General features: G+C 51.7%; 1 protein-coding gene and 1 long non-coding RNA gene across 5 annotated transcripts in view; both read left to right on the top strand.

Annotated features, from left to right (window-relative positions):
• Window positions 1-52: 52 nt before the first annotated feature.
• MIER1 (MIER1 transcriptional regulator) overlaps window positions 53-14,638 on the top strand; it is a 36,172-nt gene continuing 21,586 nt past the window's right edge. For 2 of the 4 annotated variants that reach the window (XR_010833424.1, XM_067001952.1), the window contains exons 1-3: window positions 714-802; window positions 11,884-11,908; window positions 13,398-13,543. Coding sequence is in view for 2 of the 4 variants with exons in the window: in XM_067001952.1 (XP_066858053.1) it covers window positions 794-802; window positions 11,884-11,908; window positions 13,398-13,543 (180 nt within the window). In the remaining 2 variants the exon portion in view is untranslated. Of the gene's footprint in view, window positions 446-709; window positions 803-11,883; window positions 11,909-13,397; window positions 13,544-14,638 lie in introns of those variants that run through there. The other 2 variants (XM_067001953.1, XR_010833425.1) reach the window with 2 other exon arrangements.
• LOC136791416 (uncharacterized) lies at window positions 1,138-11,861 on the top strand. Its single transcript, XR_010833426.1, has 2 exons — window positions 1,138-5,677; window positions 7,675-11,861. It is a non-coding gene; the product is annotated as an uncharacterized lncRNA (long non-coding RNA).

Consider the following 14,638-nt stretch of genomic DNA (forward strand, 5'->3'; position numbering starts at 1 on the left):
CGCGCGGGCCGCGCTGTGCTGGCGCCCGGCGGCTGCGGCGGGAGCGGGAGCGGCGGCGGCCTGCCCGTGCCGGGCCTCTGCGCGCCGCCGGGCTGCGCCTGCCCGGCCGCCCCCGCCGGCCCTTCCCCGCTCCCGCTCCGTCACCGGAGCGCGAAGCTCCTCGGCCGCCCGGGCGGGAGGGGAGCTGCCTCCGCCCGCCGCCGATCCCGGCCCCGGGAGCAGCGGGGAGGCGGCCGCAGCCTCGCCGTGAGGTGCGGGCCCAGCGGGCGGCCCCTCGGTACCGGGGCGGGCCGCCGGGGGTTCGGGGAGCCGCGCGCGCGTCCCGGGGAACGGAGCCCGGCGGTGCGGTGCGGGGCCGTGTTGTGCTGGGCTTCCCCCGCAGGCCCGGCCGAGCGCTGTGCCCGCACAGGACCCGCGGAGCCCCGGCGGACGGCGGCGGCCCCAGGTGGGTACCGGCACCGGGCCGGGGCGGTGGGGGGGGGGGGGGGCGGGCCGCGCTGACAGGACGGGGGCGTGGCCTCTGCACGTGGGGGCGTGGCCTCGACCGTGATTGACGTGCGGGGCGGGAGGCGCGCGCCGCTCTCCCCCCCCGCCCCCCCCGCCCCGCCGCTACGCGGTGACGTAGCCGTGCGTGCCGCCGGCCCCGCCCCCCGCCCCGCCGCGCAGCCCGTGCCCGCGGCGCCGCTCCCCGCCGCGGCGGCGATGTGAGCCCGGCCCCCCCGCCCGCCCCGCCCCGCCTCGGCCCCCCCCTCCCCCGTCCCCCCCCACCTCCCGGGCCCGCCGCGCTGCCGACATGGCGGAGGTGAGAGCGCCGCGCCGGGCCCCGCGCACGGGAAGGAAGTTGCGGGACGCCCCGGCCCGGCCGCGGCACCGAGCAACAAGTTCCCGGCCGGGCCGCGCCCCCGCCGCCGCCGCGGCCACAACCCGGGAGGCTCCGGCTCCGCCGGGCGCCTCGGGAGGCTCCGGGGGGGGGGGGGGGGGCGCGGCCCGGCGGCGGCCGGGGGGGGGGGGGGGGGGGGGGGGGGGGCTGGGGGATGCGGGGACTGGGGGGGGGGGGGGGGGGGGGGGGGGGGGATGCGGGGCCGTGCCCTCCCCGGGACCAGCCCCACCTGCTGGGGGCGCGGGGCGGGGGGGGGGGGCACGGCCCCTTCCCGGCCTGGGGGTATGGCGGGTGCCCGTCGCCTTCGGTCGCCGGTCCGGGGTCGCTGAGACAAAGCGGGCTCGCCTGAAGGGAGGAGAGGGCAGCCCCTGCTGCCCCCTGGGGGGAGACCCCCCCCGGAAGGGGGAGACGGGCTGCTGGGGGAGGTGGGAGAAGGCTTCCTGGCCGCTTCTGGGGGAGCGGAGGGAGATCTGTGCTTGGGTATCGAGGTGTGGGTTCGTCCATCCCGGTAGGATCTGTAAGAGCAGCTCCTCGGCTTCCTGGGAGGCAGGTTAGGACGGCCAAATGGATAGTTCGTCGAGTTTTCTTCAAATCATCCTAAGGTTCCGGTCTGAAGGTGGTTTGCTGCTTGAACGGCGTCAGCAGATGGGTTGGAAATGCTTGTGCGAGGGGTACACAGTAAAAAAACTCATCTCTGGGATGGACGTGCCTTTCAGCCAGACTTGGGAAAGGCAGGAGGGTTCGGTGTTACAGTGTCTTACAGATGAGGTTTCTTCCCTCTCTTCCCTTGAAATTCCTGAGTAGATGTGAATTTTTACTTAGATTTATTTTATTTTTCTCTCCCAAGTGAAAACTGCGAAGTAGCGTTCTTCCCGTGACTGGTACGAAATGTACTAATCTATTCTTAAAAGTTGAGAATCCATCTGTTTTTCTGCTGTGTCTCGAGGGGCAGAGGATCGCAGGTCTTGTCCCCGAATAATTTGTTGGCTGAAAAACTGTGGCTTTTAGACTCCTGTCATCTGTGAAGTTGGCGAGGGCTGGGGCGTGTGCCGGCCTGAGCATCGCTGCGTGCGGGGGGTTTGTCTCGAGTTTCACCAACCGCTTGTAAGTTTTGTTAATTAAACGCAGCGTTATTGTGAAATACCCTCGCTCTGCTCTGGCGTGAGCTGAGGCTCTCTGTGACCCACAGTCAGGGCGCCGAATTACTTCCTATTCTGTGCCGTCACGTACTGGTCCTGACGTGCAGCACCCAGGCTTGTAGGGGATCCGTGCTGCAGGGAGCGCTACAGCCGGTGGGGTGTGGAGGTCAGGCAGGTTTTTCACTTCATGGATGTTGTTCCAACGCGTAAAGCTTTTACTACTTGTTGGAATCGATATTTTACTAAGAAAGGAAGAGAGTGGTTTTTTTTCGCCATCGCTTTTTTTTTTTTTTTTTTAAGAAAAGCTGTGACAGCTTTTTGTCCTGTTGTGCTTTCTTTATCTCGGGTTAAGGGGCAGGAGAAATGCAGGGAGGCTCCGGGAGCCCTGAGCCACCTGTGGGCAAGTTCAGTGGCACGGCACCGTAGGCTCGGCTGATGTTCGTTCGCATCCCTTGAACCGCAAACAGCGGTCGTACGGCCGCGCCGCGTTCTAGGTCTGGAAACCAGTCCGAATTTTAGAAAAAAATAATGAACTGTCAGTGATTTAAGCTGCGAGCGATGTGCTGAGCGCGGCTCCTGGTGTGGTGTCTGAAGCCTGTAGGGGCTGGGGTGGGAAGGGGAAGGAAGGGAAGGGAAGGCTCCCCCAGCAGCAGCCGTTGGCCTGCAGGCGCTGCAGAAGAGTGCCGCTGCGTGGTGGTGTGCGAGGCGACGGCAGAGCTCAGCTGGGAGCGAGGGAAGGCGGCGAGCCAACAGCCTCGGCCACACGAGGGGCCTGGGACCCGGCCGGGTATGAAAGCGTAGGCGGGAGGTAAGGCTGCTCTCGTGCCTCCTTCCCCGTCCCTCCCCAGTGGAAAACCCTGGCGTCGGCCCTGACAAAGAAATGTGCAGGAATTCATCCCGAAGTCAGGAGAAGCCCACAGAGCTACAGCTGTAGGCCTTAAAAGACGAACAACTTGAGAGTGGAGCTTTGCGAATCTGACGGGGAAGTTCTCCAAGCGGGAGCTCAGAGCCCGGTCAGCAAGGAAATGAGTCCAGAAAGTGAAACTAAACTACCAAAAAATGCTCTTTCACTTTTGTAGGAACTTACCGGTTTGAATACAGCACAGAAGGGAGGGGGGAAAAAAAAAAAGGTTCTGAATGAACGTACGTTACAGTGGGCTTGGATTTGGGATGAATAACCTGAACTGGGGTTTCATTCTAGTCAAAGCAGGCTCGTGGGATGGGTCTGAGTGCTAATGCTCTGAAATGTTGGAAGATTGTTCAAGTCGTAATCAGAAGGAAAACATCTCTCACGTAAGATCAGCTCGGGCTTTGTGAATATTACAGAATCGTGCGTTAAGCAGCTTAGTTAGTCTTCGTGGTGGAGCGAACGCTGGCTGATGCGCATATTTTCTCCAAATATAAGTATTTTAATGTCTGTTCGGAAGAGAAAAATTTGACTTAAAAGCTTGATTAGTAGTTGAAAGAATGTGGGGTTTTTTTTTGTCTTTTCGGCCTTTATGATGTTTGGATAAAATGTGAGAATGAGATCTTCTGATGCAGAGCACTTGAAGGGGTGGGGGCAGAAAAATCAGGCAGCTGGGACCTGCTGTGCCTCCCAGAGGTGCTGCGGTCCTGCTGCCGCCTCGCTTTGCTCCGTGGCAGCACGCACCAGCCAGGCACTTGCCAGGACACCAAACTGGCAAAACTGGGGGTAGATGCCGAGGGTTTTTTGTTTGATTTTGTTGTGTTTTTTTTAATAACTCCCTGCAGAGTAAGAAGCGCCAGGCCTGGGGCATGGGAGAGAGGGTGCCCAGGTTTGGTCGGGGTGTGGGTGAGCAAGGGCCGTGGTGCCCCCGCGTTGCGTTGGCACGGCTTGCTGGCATTTCAGGCTGTCAGGAGGCTGGAAGCAGCCGAGGTGGGCTCGAGGTGGGCTCCTCGCTGCCGGAGGGGAGGCCCTGCTCCCCCACTGCCGCTGCTCAGCTCTTCCCAGGCCGCCTCCTGGGGGTTGCTTGCGAAGCCGGCAAGCTGAAGAGCGGAGGAGCTTCCTGGGGTAACCCGTGGTACCGCCCGATGGGAAGGTCCGGAGGTAGAACCAGGCACGGGGATCAGCGGGAGGATGTCCTCCTGCTTCCAAAAACGCTGGGCCGTGGCGTTGGCTCAGCCCCTCCTCGGTCGGCGCCCTCATCTCGGGCACTCCTGGCCGCTCGCGGGTGCTGAAAATCATGGCCCTGTTTGCCGCCGCTCCTGGGTGGGCAGCTGACGTTCCTGACGCCAGCTCCGAGCGTTTCTTGCCGCGCAGGGAGGCGGTTCAGCCTGCTGACCTGCTGCAACGAACGACTTCAACTTCCTCTGCGGTGTGAATTTGTGGGGCTAACAGCTTGAATCGGCGTCCTGAGGTGTCAGCCAAGCCTGGGGAGAAGCAGGCGCGCGCCCTGTCGGAGGGGAGCAGGGCACGGTTAAACTTCTTGGAGTGCGCTTGAGTAGCGTTTGGATTTCTGAGAGTTTAGTTGCTTTTGATCAGAAAACCAGTTCATTAACGTTGCGTGGAAGGGCTTTAATAACCCTTCTTTAAATATGTAATATCTGGTAAAATTCCCTTTTATCCAAATGCTCCACTTTGTAGCGTTGGAGCGTGTTAAACTTTGTGGATCTCCCTGAAAGCATTTTGTTTGCATCCCGAGACAAGTTCGGGACGTCATGTTTAAGAAATGCCATCTAATAACATTTTTCACATTCTTAATCGTTCTATTTTTATTACGCTATACTGTTGCTTTAAAATAATACACATAAACGGGTGGCGGCCTCCCGCGTAGGAAGCAGTCGTGAAGTTAGCGTGCCCACAGGTGTGGTTCCAGCCCGAAATGCTCTAGCAGCTTGGGAGCGATGCCTGGACACAAAATAAGGCCCGCGCGGATAAAACTGAGGTTTCCCGCTGACTGATTGAAACCGGTGATTCACATCACTCCGTCCTGGTGAGCAGCACTCTTTTTTTTTTTTTCCTCTTGTTACCTTTGACTGCCTTTTTGTTTCGCTTTGGGGCCGTTTTTGCAGCACGCCTCGCGGGAGTGGCTGCGCAGCGATGCGGGCCCGGGAGCCCCGCTCCTGCCGTCCTCAGGGAGCGCGGCGGCTCCCGAGCGCTTGGGTGCGCTCGCTGCTGCCGCTCCCTCCGCTCGTCCTACAAGCCATTGAGGAGAAAACAATAGCGGTTAGTATTCTGCATGGCTAGGATTGGGAAAGAGGTCTTTCCTGTCACGGCAGCAGAACTTTCTGGAGTTCTGTGCACGCATGAAGGAGCACCGACGTCTGTGGTTCGCTGCCTGAGCCCTCGAGTTCTTCCCAACGCAGCGTGGGGGACCTGAGGTAAATGGTGGGATTGTTGGGAGTTCGGCTTCGTTCTGAGCTTCTTCCCGGCCAGAAGCCCCGCTCTGCATTAATGTTTCACTGCTCGTCCATTCGTGTCACAAACGGCGCGCAAGAATGCTTGCTTGTGGTGCTCGGCATGTGGCGGCGTCTGGTTTCAGCCGCAGCGCGATGTGATCGCTCCGCAGGCTCCCAGTCGGTCCGAGGAGGAAACTTTGGGGGTAGTGCAACAAGTTGAGGCTGCACCTTGTCGTGGAGGTGAATAATAAATGGCCAGAAAACGCCCAGCTGGAAGCGTGTGTCTCGGGTAGGACAGGTGGGTGCCTGAGCAGCTGCTGTGGCCGTTCTCCTTATGCCCTGAGAAGGAAGTTCTCCTGGCGCAGCCCTGGTGAGCGCTACGGTGGGTCTCCCTCAACAAGTCCCGTCGTTCCCCAGCGGCTGCAGCTTCCCCACCTGCCGGTCTGCTGCTTGCCTCGGAGCATCTGCGCTCCTCCAGCTTTCCGGATGACCCGGTCCTGAGGTAGGACACGGTGCGGTGGTTCTCGAGCAGAGCAGGGCTGTCTGCCGTGGGCTGCGCCCGGTGGCTCTGGTTCCAGTCATCTCCTGTGCTCCGAGAGGAGCAGGAATCCACGCGCTGTGAGTACGTTAGGGTAGTGTGTGAGCTCAGTACGTGGTTCCGCGGCAGCATGGCCGTGAGCCGTGGGTGGCAGGCTCTTCCACTGCCCTGGTGCGCTACCTCTCGCTTTGACTCGGAGCCATGGAAAACGTGGGGCAGTCCGCGCTTCGGTACTTCTCGCAGAGAAGTAACAGCCCCTACTCTTGTTAGAGGCGCCATTGAAATACCTTCGTTGAAGAACTTCTGCTGGTATTTACAGGATTCGAGAAGTCTCCAGGCAAAGGCTGCTTAAGCAAGGCTGCAGTTGGCTTCCCCTCAGGCGTGCCACCGCAGAGTTAGGGAGCCAAACCAGGTGTCCGGAAGGCCCAGGTTAATGATCCCGGTGAAATCCTGGGCATCGCCTGCTTCTCCTTTCCAGCCTCCTGGTGAAGAGATTTACGCAGCTTTATATGGGGTGGAGGTGGGGTGCGTAAAGGCAACCCGGGGCTCTTGCCAGCTGGGTGCCATGAAACTGATCGGGCAGTTTCTTCAGGGAAAAATTTAGACTGAGCTTGGTTTTGGGTTTTTATCAAGTACTAATAAACAGAAAGAAACTATATCCATTGCCTAGCTGGTCTGGTGTGAGAAGTCGTCACTAGAAACTCGGAAGTGGAGTTGGGTTTCTTCATTTTTCTTCAATATATTGCTTCTTTCTGAGATAAAAACAAGGCAAACCGTTTTCAGGCATCAGAGTTATTTTGATACGCAGCACAGGTAGAGAGGGCCAGGAGGGAACTGAAAGCCTTTCACTGAAATACCCGTAAGTGAAAAGGGACGCGTGCCCTCTAGAGAAAAGGTTGTTCTTTGCCATTTTAACTACTTGTTCTCTCCAGGCTATCATTTAGCTCAGCTTACTGGAGAGGTTATTAAATGGCTGCCACAGTCAGTTCTTAAGGCTTCTGCAGCTTATGCATGGGTCTTACTGATATTTTTAGCCGATGCTCTGAAATAATTTGAAGAGGAAGGGATGGATACCGGGTTAGTATCTAAATTGTGCATTCAGAACTTCAGTTTTCTGTGCAGCCTTTGAATGTTATTCATGTAACGATATCTGCGTTTTGAGAACACCAGTTATGCTGAGAACAGAATACACACGACCCCGTTCAGATCAGCAACGTACTTTTAATTAGTCTGCTTAAGGAAACGTGGCTTTAGCCCTGTTGGAGCAACGTAGGTACCTACTTCTGAAGTGATGACATGGACTCTCCGCCAGCTGCTTATGCTTCAGTGCTTGTGGTGTTATACGATAGGTAACGCTGCTACGTTTTAAGGTTTAGTTGCCAGTTACTGTTGTGTTTTCAGCGCCCCAAATGTTCTTAAAGCAACCCACTGCAACCCAGAAACTAGCTTCGATGGTTTCCTGCAATAGAGTTGAAAGGACTTGAGCATCTACCTGGTGATTTGTCAGGCTTATTCCCATCAATATAAATTTAATTTTAGTATCTTAATGTTTTTTTAACAGAGCTGCTAAACATAACTGAGTAAATTTGAACAGAATATATATTTGCCGTTGTCTGGTAGAGTCTGTAGGTAGTGTGTGTTAAGATGTTTCTTTATAAATCGATTACTAGGCGGCATGAAAGGTGTTAATTACAGCAGTGGTTTTGGAGGTAGAAGTGAAACTGCAGCGTCAGTTCTGTTCAGATGCTTATTTGTAGGTTGTGGGAGAGACGCTGGGAGCAGACTCGGTGAGGTACTGCCACAGCTTTCGCTTTTGGAGTGTCACATCCAGACGGAGCAGCGATGAAGCGCTGGAATAAGACGTGAAGATGCCCTGCCAGCCTGCGGAAATGAGCCTTGCTGGGCGCGTACCTGTGCTGCAGCTTCTGAAGTAGTGGGTTCAGAAACAAGCCGTGCAAAACGAGTAATGCAACCAGCCTCCTGGAGACCTTAAATAAATCTATCGCGATGTCAGTTCAGTTTTACTTCTACCACTTATTTCATCACAAATTACAGTAGTACAGACATCCCAAAGCCCGGGGCGTTCCTGTTACCAGAGTAACACAGTACATCGAGCAGGTATTTTTCTGTGTCTGTTACACATCTGTTAGGCTCATCACGTGCCAGTCCAAAGACGTCTGCAAGACTGGCCAACTTCGCTTCCACTTATTATATCTGTACGCTGCAGAATGGTTTTGACCGAAGATTGTTTTGGCTCAGTTGCTGCTGCGAGTGTCGCTCCCCCTCTCACGCACCCAGTCTGCACCTCTCTCCTCAGACTCCTGAAAATACACACAGAATAAAAACAGTGACCGATTCTTCAGGTGCCGCCCAGGCCTGATGTTTTGTTCAATCTCTTTTTTCCCTTTACCTTGAGGTACGCTTCGTATCTCAGAATTACTGTTTCCTTCAAGTTGCTCAGCTGGAGCCTGACCAAACGTGCTCTGCTGCGCTGTGTCCGTTCAGCAGCGCTCCTTTGGTCCTTTGAGTTTTTCCTGGTTCTCCTTGAGTTAGGTCACAAATACTTCTTCACTCCTTTGAACCCACAACAAATATTCACTGTAACCTTTTTTGGGGGTGCTGTGCATAGAGTAACTTGAGCATGTCAGCCCACATATTCTAAGACTCCTATAGTTTTTCTTTACTGGGCCTTGGATGCCATTATCTTTTTATAGGTAGCAGCTCTTTGTTCCCACAAATGCCCTTGAGGCAAAAAAGCACTTTGCACTTCCCTGTGAATTGCTGCAGCAGAGAAGGAAAAGCCTCTGAAGTACCGGGGTATCCTTTTTTGTAGGAATTGCTCTTATATTGACATACCGTAGCTTAGGACTTGGGATACAATGATCCTGGCGTAGCCATATGATCTTTAACTACTGCCAGGAAATTTTCATAAGCAAATGCCCTCAAAACCATCTGTTCTGCCCTGGCCACAGTCATGATTGCTTGGAGGCAAGGAAATAAGGACTGGGTAGTCAAGAATTGCGGTAATCGCAGCAGCTCTTTAGTCACAGGATGCTCTTTCACCTTCTGTGTAACACCAACGTTGTCGTTGAAGGGTTGCTCCTCATCTCCTGCCTCTCCTCCCTGAGTCTGGCGTCCAGCCTGGGCTGGGGATTCTTTGCTGCGTGTCTAGCAGCTGCAAAGGCCCAAAACGAGAGTGTGGCTCGGCGGTAGGATGGAAAACCAAGGTTACTGCTCTTTGAGCTTGGTTTGCTGGAGAGGCACGTGCCGCGGCTTCCCCAGCGCTGGGCCCGACACAAGTGGCAGAGGCACGCGGGGTGGTGGAAGGGGCCAGGCTGCTACTTTGGGCAGCAGCTGGCCGGTAAACAGGCGAGCTGTAAAGTGACACCGCAGCTAGCTGGAAATAGAAGGCAGAAGGTGGTTGGCAGGGCATCGCTCGCACAAGAACCGTGTGAAATGCGGAGATGATAGTCCACAAGCTGGGACAAACTAAGCAGATGTGGTGGGCAAGGCTTAGAGGAAGGGCAGACAGGCCTAGAGACTGTTCTCCTAAAGTTACGTAGGAAGTTTTTAGCAAAAACGAGCTGGAACCTTTCGAGGGAGGTGTCCGTCCTGGGAGGTAGCCTGCAGTGAGTGCGGTGTTTGTGGAGGCGATCGGGCCTTTGCAGACTTTCTGGTTTGAGAGTTGAGTTTTATTATTTTCTATCTTTCCGTAGACTAGGGTTGCACTGGGTACGTATTTTGGAGCTGTTCAGAAGTCATGGGGTCGCTCTGAACTCCAGAGATGTTGCTGTAGCTCAGCAGTGCTCCTGAGGCTGGGGAGGGGATGGCGTTGGCAGCATTTCGGCCTGCCGGGAAGGCGGTTTGCTTTCCTGAGCTGTCCTGCCTTCTCCCTGCTACCTGAGAATACCGAAAGCCGAACTTCGTTTCTTAAGGCTGGCTGGACTTTTATAAGACCCCGTCGTGTCTCGCTGTGGTGTTGTGGCCGCTCTGATCAGAAAGTTGGGGTAGGCTCCGTTGCTGTACGTGTAGGAGTGCTCGGATCCAGAGGGATGTGCCCAGAGCGCTGCCGGCGGGCTGGGGGGGCGACCCTGCCCCTCTGCTCGGCCCCGGGGAGACCCAGCAGGGCTGGTCGGGGACACGAGACACGGGCAGAGACAGGGGGAGGCCAGCAGAGACCCCCGAGGGGACGGAGGGCCCGGAGCAGCCAGCACTGAGAGGCTGGAGGAGCTGCCCCGTGGGTGCAAAGACCTGGGAGGGGGAGCAGAGGGGATGCGGCCGGGCTCTTCTCCGTGGTGCCCAGGGACAGGACAAGAGGCAGCGTGCTCGCGTTGAAAATGGGGAAATTCCACGTAAACGGAAAAAGCTTTTTTTACTCGAAGGATGGTGAGGAACTAGGTCAGGTTGTCCAGGAAGGCCGTGGAGCCTCCATCCTTGGGGGTATGCGAACCCTGACCAGATGAGGTCCTGAGCAGCCTGCTCGAGGTGACCCTGCTTTGGGCAGGGGGTTCAGCCAGCGGTCCGTAGGCATCCTCGCAACCCCAGCTGCTTTGTGAACGTGCTGCTCCAGATGTGGTGTCACCAGGGCCGAGGAGAGGGGCAGGATCATCCCCCCCAGCTTGCCGGGAGCTCTTTGAGCGCAGCACGGGGCGCTGGCGGCCTCCTGTGCCCCAGGGGCACGTTGGTGGCCCGCGTTCACCTCGGTGTCCTCCAGACCCCCGGGTCATTCTTCACAAAGCTTTTTACACACAGCCCTTGGAGCTGGGCTGGTAATAGAGTAATATCCTCGATGCCAAGCAGTATCTCAGTTAACCGAAGGCGGTGGAGAAAGGGGTACTGCAGCTCTCTGAAGGAGAAGTCACTTTCTGACTTTGGAAAAAAACCTCTCCGCGAGGTATCTTCCTGAAAGCAGTGGAACCATTTCCTTGAATTTTCCAGACAAATGAGGTTTGCACGTCTGACATGCAAATTTGAGCCCAGGCCGTTAAGGGTTGGCCAAGCTGTGAGCAAGGGAAAGCAGAATTTGATGGTTTTGTTCTGGAGAAAAGTAGGGTTACCAAGCATGGGTGTCTGGTACGTGAAGAGTGTTGTCAAAGCGTGATGTTTTTTTCCGTGTTTCAAAAAATATTCTTGTTTTGCAGTCTGTGATTCTTGTGAGTTTGTGTTACACTTGGGAAGAAAGTGGCTTGCAGAATAATTTTATTTTTTTTCTCTCACAGTTGTGTCAGAGATTAAATGGCTTTTCCCTTTTGTTCTGTGAAGAGTCGTTACTGCGCCCTGTGTCTGATTGCCTTCTAAAAGTGTGCCTGCCTTTAAATACGAACGGGATTTTTGTGTTGTGTAACATGCAGCTTCGAGTATGGAGGATAATTTATTTTACACCTTTTAACATCTGAAGAATACTTTGTTTTAAATCAAATTGTGCTTCCAGTGTCAGTGTCAGTTATCTGGCATAACCTGGGCTGTGGAAAAGGGGATTTAGCACGCAGGGCCAGAACGGGGACGGATCCGTTAAGAACTAGCCCGTCACTACTGTCAGCTTTCAGCTTTGTGTTGGCACGCAGAAAGGGGTGGAGGTGAGCAGCTGGGGCACTGCTGCTTCCTCTCCATCCCCATACGGCAGTAGCACCAATTGAAGCCATACTAAGCTGGTTGTGGAGTTGTAATGCTATTTTCAAAACGAATTGTTTTGCTTTATTTCATACGTTCATGAACTTGGTTATTGTATCACAAAATAGGTGGTTCTTCCAATTATTCTCACTAAAATAGAGGGACGTAGGTGTATAAAGCAGAAAATGAATGCCGTTTACTGGGATTGCTTCGGCGTGTTTGTGGTGCCCTACTTGTCAATATGTTTGCAATGACTTGCTCGTTTGTAACCTTTTATGTCAGACGAATTATTGAATTAAGTCTGTACACATGCAACATAGGAAAAATAATTTCTTGTGTTTTCTTTTTTTTTTTAGCCTTCTGTTGAGTCTTCAAGTCCAGGTAAGTATTTTTAGCATTTCTTAAACTTGCGAGGGAAAAGGGCACTCCTGAAATTTTCTGTTTGCAGCTCTCTTCCAGCTGGTAATCTACGGGTAGAGTTTGATGGATAGGTTGGTGGCAATATTCCTTCAGGTAGTGACTGCTTTCTTCCAGACTGTACCAGCACAAGTTTCTATATGGTAAAACACCCCGGGGAACCTGTTCTGTTGTTTGCAAGGCTGCACCAACGCGTGTTGGGAGCGCTGGTGTGTTCGGAGGAGCACAGTGGGAGCTAGTGCTGGCACCGTGGAAGAGACCGCTGGTTTGGTCGCTGGGACGGGCTCCCCGTTGGTATTAGAAGCAGAGTCAAAAGTGAAGGGCACCGTGTGCTCCCCAGTTATCAGATATCAGCCATCGCTGTATGGCTTTGTACATGGAAGCATCAAGAACAAAAGCAGCAAGAAAAGGAGTATTTTTTTCCTCGTTGGATTGCTAAAAATGAGGATTTTCATGACTTCGGCTTTTAAAAAACGGTTATTTTCTGATATCCCAGTATCCCGGAGTTCCTGGGTATTTAGTAGTCAGCCTAGGTATAAATTACAAATGTCTGTTTTTATAGTTTGGTACCACTTTAGTCAGTATTATGTACGTGCAGGGTTTTTGGCATCCTACTTGTGGAAAAGCTTTCCACTAGTTACTTTGGCTGGACTGCCGTTGTCTGTTTCAGAAAAACAATCAATTATAATGCTTCAAATTACGAAGTATAGTTAATCCTAGCCCTTATAGTTAACCCTTCCCTCTTGCACCCATAGTGTTGATACAGTCTTTGAGCTTTGGAAAATGAAATTTCAATTGTTCACGGAGACAAGTGGAAAAACGCTAGCAGAGCTAGAATTAGAAATCAGGTATTGCTGAATTACATCAGAGTGCCGCGTCTGCCAAACCGTTCATCCATTCATTTATTTTTCATTGTCACAAAACATGATTGATCATCAGAAATAAAATCTGCATAATTGTGAAGCTTACTCTAGGTTTAAACTTTGAAAAAGTCATTAGATTATCCTTGTAGGTGTAAACAAGAAAGCTTGCAAAGTATCAAGGAAACAAGTGCCCTGAATTTGTATTTTGAATATGTCTACTCCCAGTAGAACTCATGATTTAAAGAGATTTATGATTATTTAGGAATTAAGTCTTCAAAAACTGAACATCTTACAAACATTTAACTAGGGATCTGATGTCCAGATGCACAGTACTTCGAAAACTGGCTGGTTAAACGTTATCTCCTGGTTCTTTTTCCCTTGATCTCTTACTACCTGGAGGACAGCTTTCATTGTCCTCTGAATAATGTGATTGGCTTTCCCGAAGATAAATGATCGAGCTATTTTGAAAATATTTTAATTTCTCAATATAATTTGAGTATTAAAATGTCACCAAAATAATAATAGTAATAAAAAAGACACAACACAACTAAACTCTAACTAAAAAAATTCTTTAAAATGTTTTCTATCAGGAGGTTCAGCAACATCTGATGACCATGAATTTGATCCATCAGCTGATATGCTGGTGCATGACTTTGATGATGAACGGACATTAGAAGAGGAGGAAATGATGGAAGGAGAAACAAACATCAGTTCTGAAATAGAGGATCTTAACAGGGTAGGTAGTATTAAGTAGTTATAAAACATAACCACAGCCCACAGTCTTACGCAAAACATATGCAGGTTTTTGCCCTTATATTTGGGGTTAAAAAAACAAACCACTCATAAAACATAGGCAAATAATGTAGATAGGGGAAAGGGGCTGAGCTAAATTTGCACTTCTCAAAAGCTGGGAAAAGGAAATTGGTACATAAGTATTTAATAATGTATGACGCTGTACTTGTTTAGTATCTTGTTGCATATATATACGGGTATGTGATTTACATTTTAGAGCTACTGTAAGTTAAAGCGTGCTCTGACTAAACTCGTATGTTCCAGTGTTACTGTTTCCTAAAACTATTGCACTTGTTTAGTGCATATAGATTTTGATTTAAAAAAATCCAATAATGTTGCATTCCGTTCACATTTTTATAGAACCATTCATGTAATACTTCAGTAGAGAAGGTAGGAGTCTCTTCACTTTTTAAGGTAGAGGAAACAGAGATGTAGATTAACTGATTTGCTCAAAGCAAAAAGTTGTCAGCAGAGCCTGGATTAGAACTCCCATGTATTGATGATAGTGATAAATACATCTTAAAATGTATATCTTCTGAAATAATTGCATATTAGATTTATTTTGCATTTTGAGGTTATGCTGTCACTTATGTACTGCTTTAAATTACTTCTCAGCCAGGAATAGGATCCTTAAACTACAAACTAGGTTCATTGTAAATGCAAAGTAATGTAGATACTGTCTGGGACCTCGCTGGCTGAAAAGGCTGCCGGAGCAGGTCATTAATGATTTTTAAATGCATATTTAATGTACAAATCCTGTTTAGCACAAGTGGTTGTGCCAGTACGGCATTAAATTGACTGAGTACCTTTAATCTACATTTTGGATGTAAGTGATAATTTCTTTCTGGTAATTTCAAGTTTGATATTAAATGGTAAACATAAAGATAAATAAATTGTATGTGACTCCAAATACGCTTCATTGAGATGAAGTGAGAAATGAAGCCCCACGTGTCATTTTTTTTAAGTTGAAAAAACGTTTTTTTTTTCTTCATAATTTGTGAGGAGTCAACATCTGGCTGTATAGTTCTATCACCACATT

The sequence above is a fragment of the Anser cygnoides genome, chromosome 8 (assembly GCF_040182565.1).
Source record: "Anser cygnoides isolate HZ-2024a breed goose chromosome 8, Taihu_goose_T2T_genome, whole genome shotgun sequence".
NCBI classification, from domain to species: Eukaryota; Metazoa; Chordata; class Aves; order Anseriformes; family Anatidae; genus Anser; species Anser cygnoides.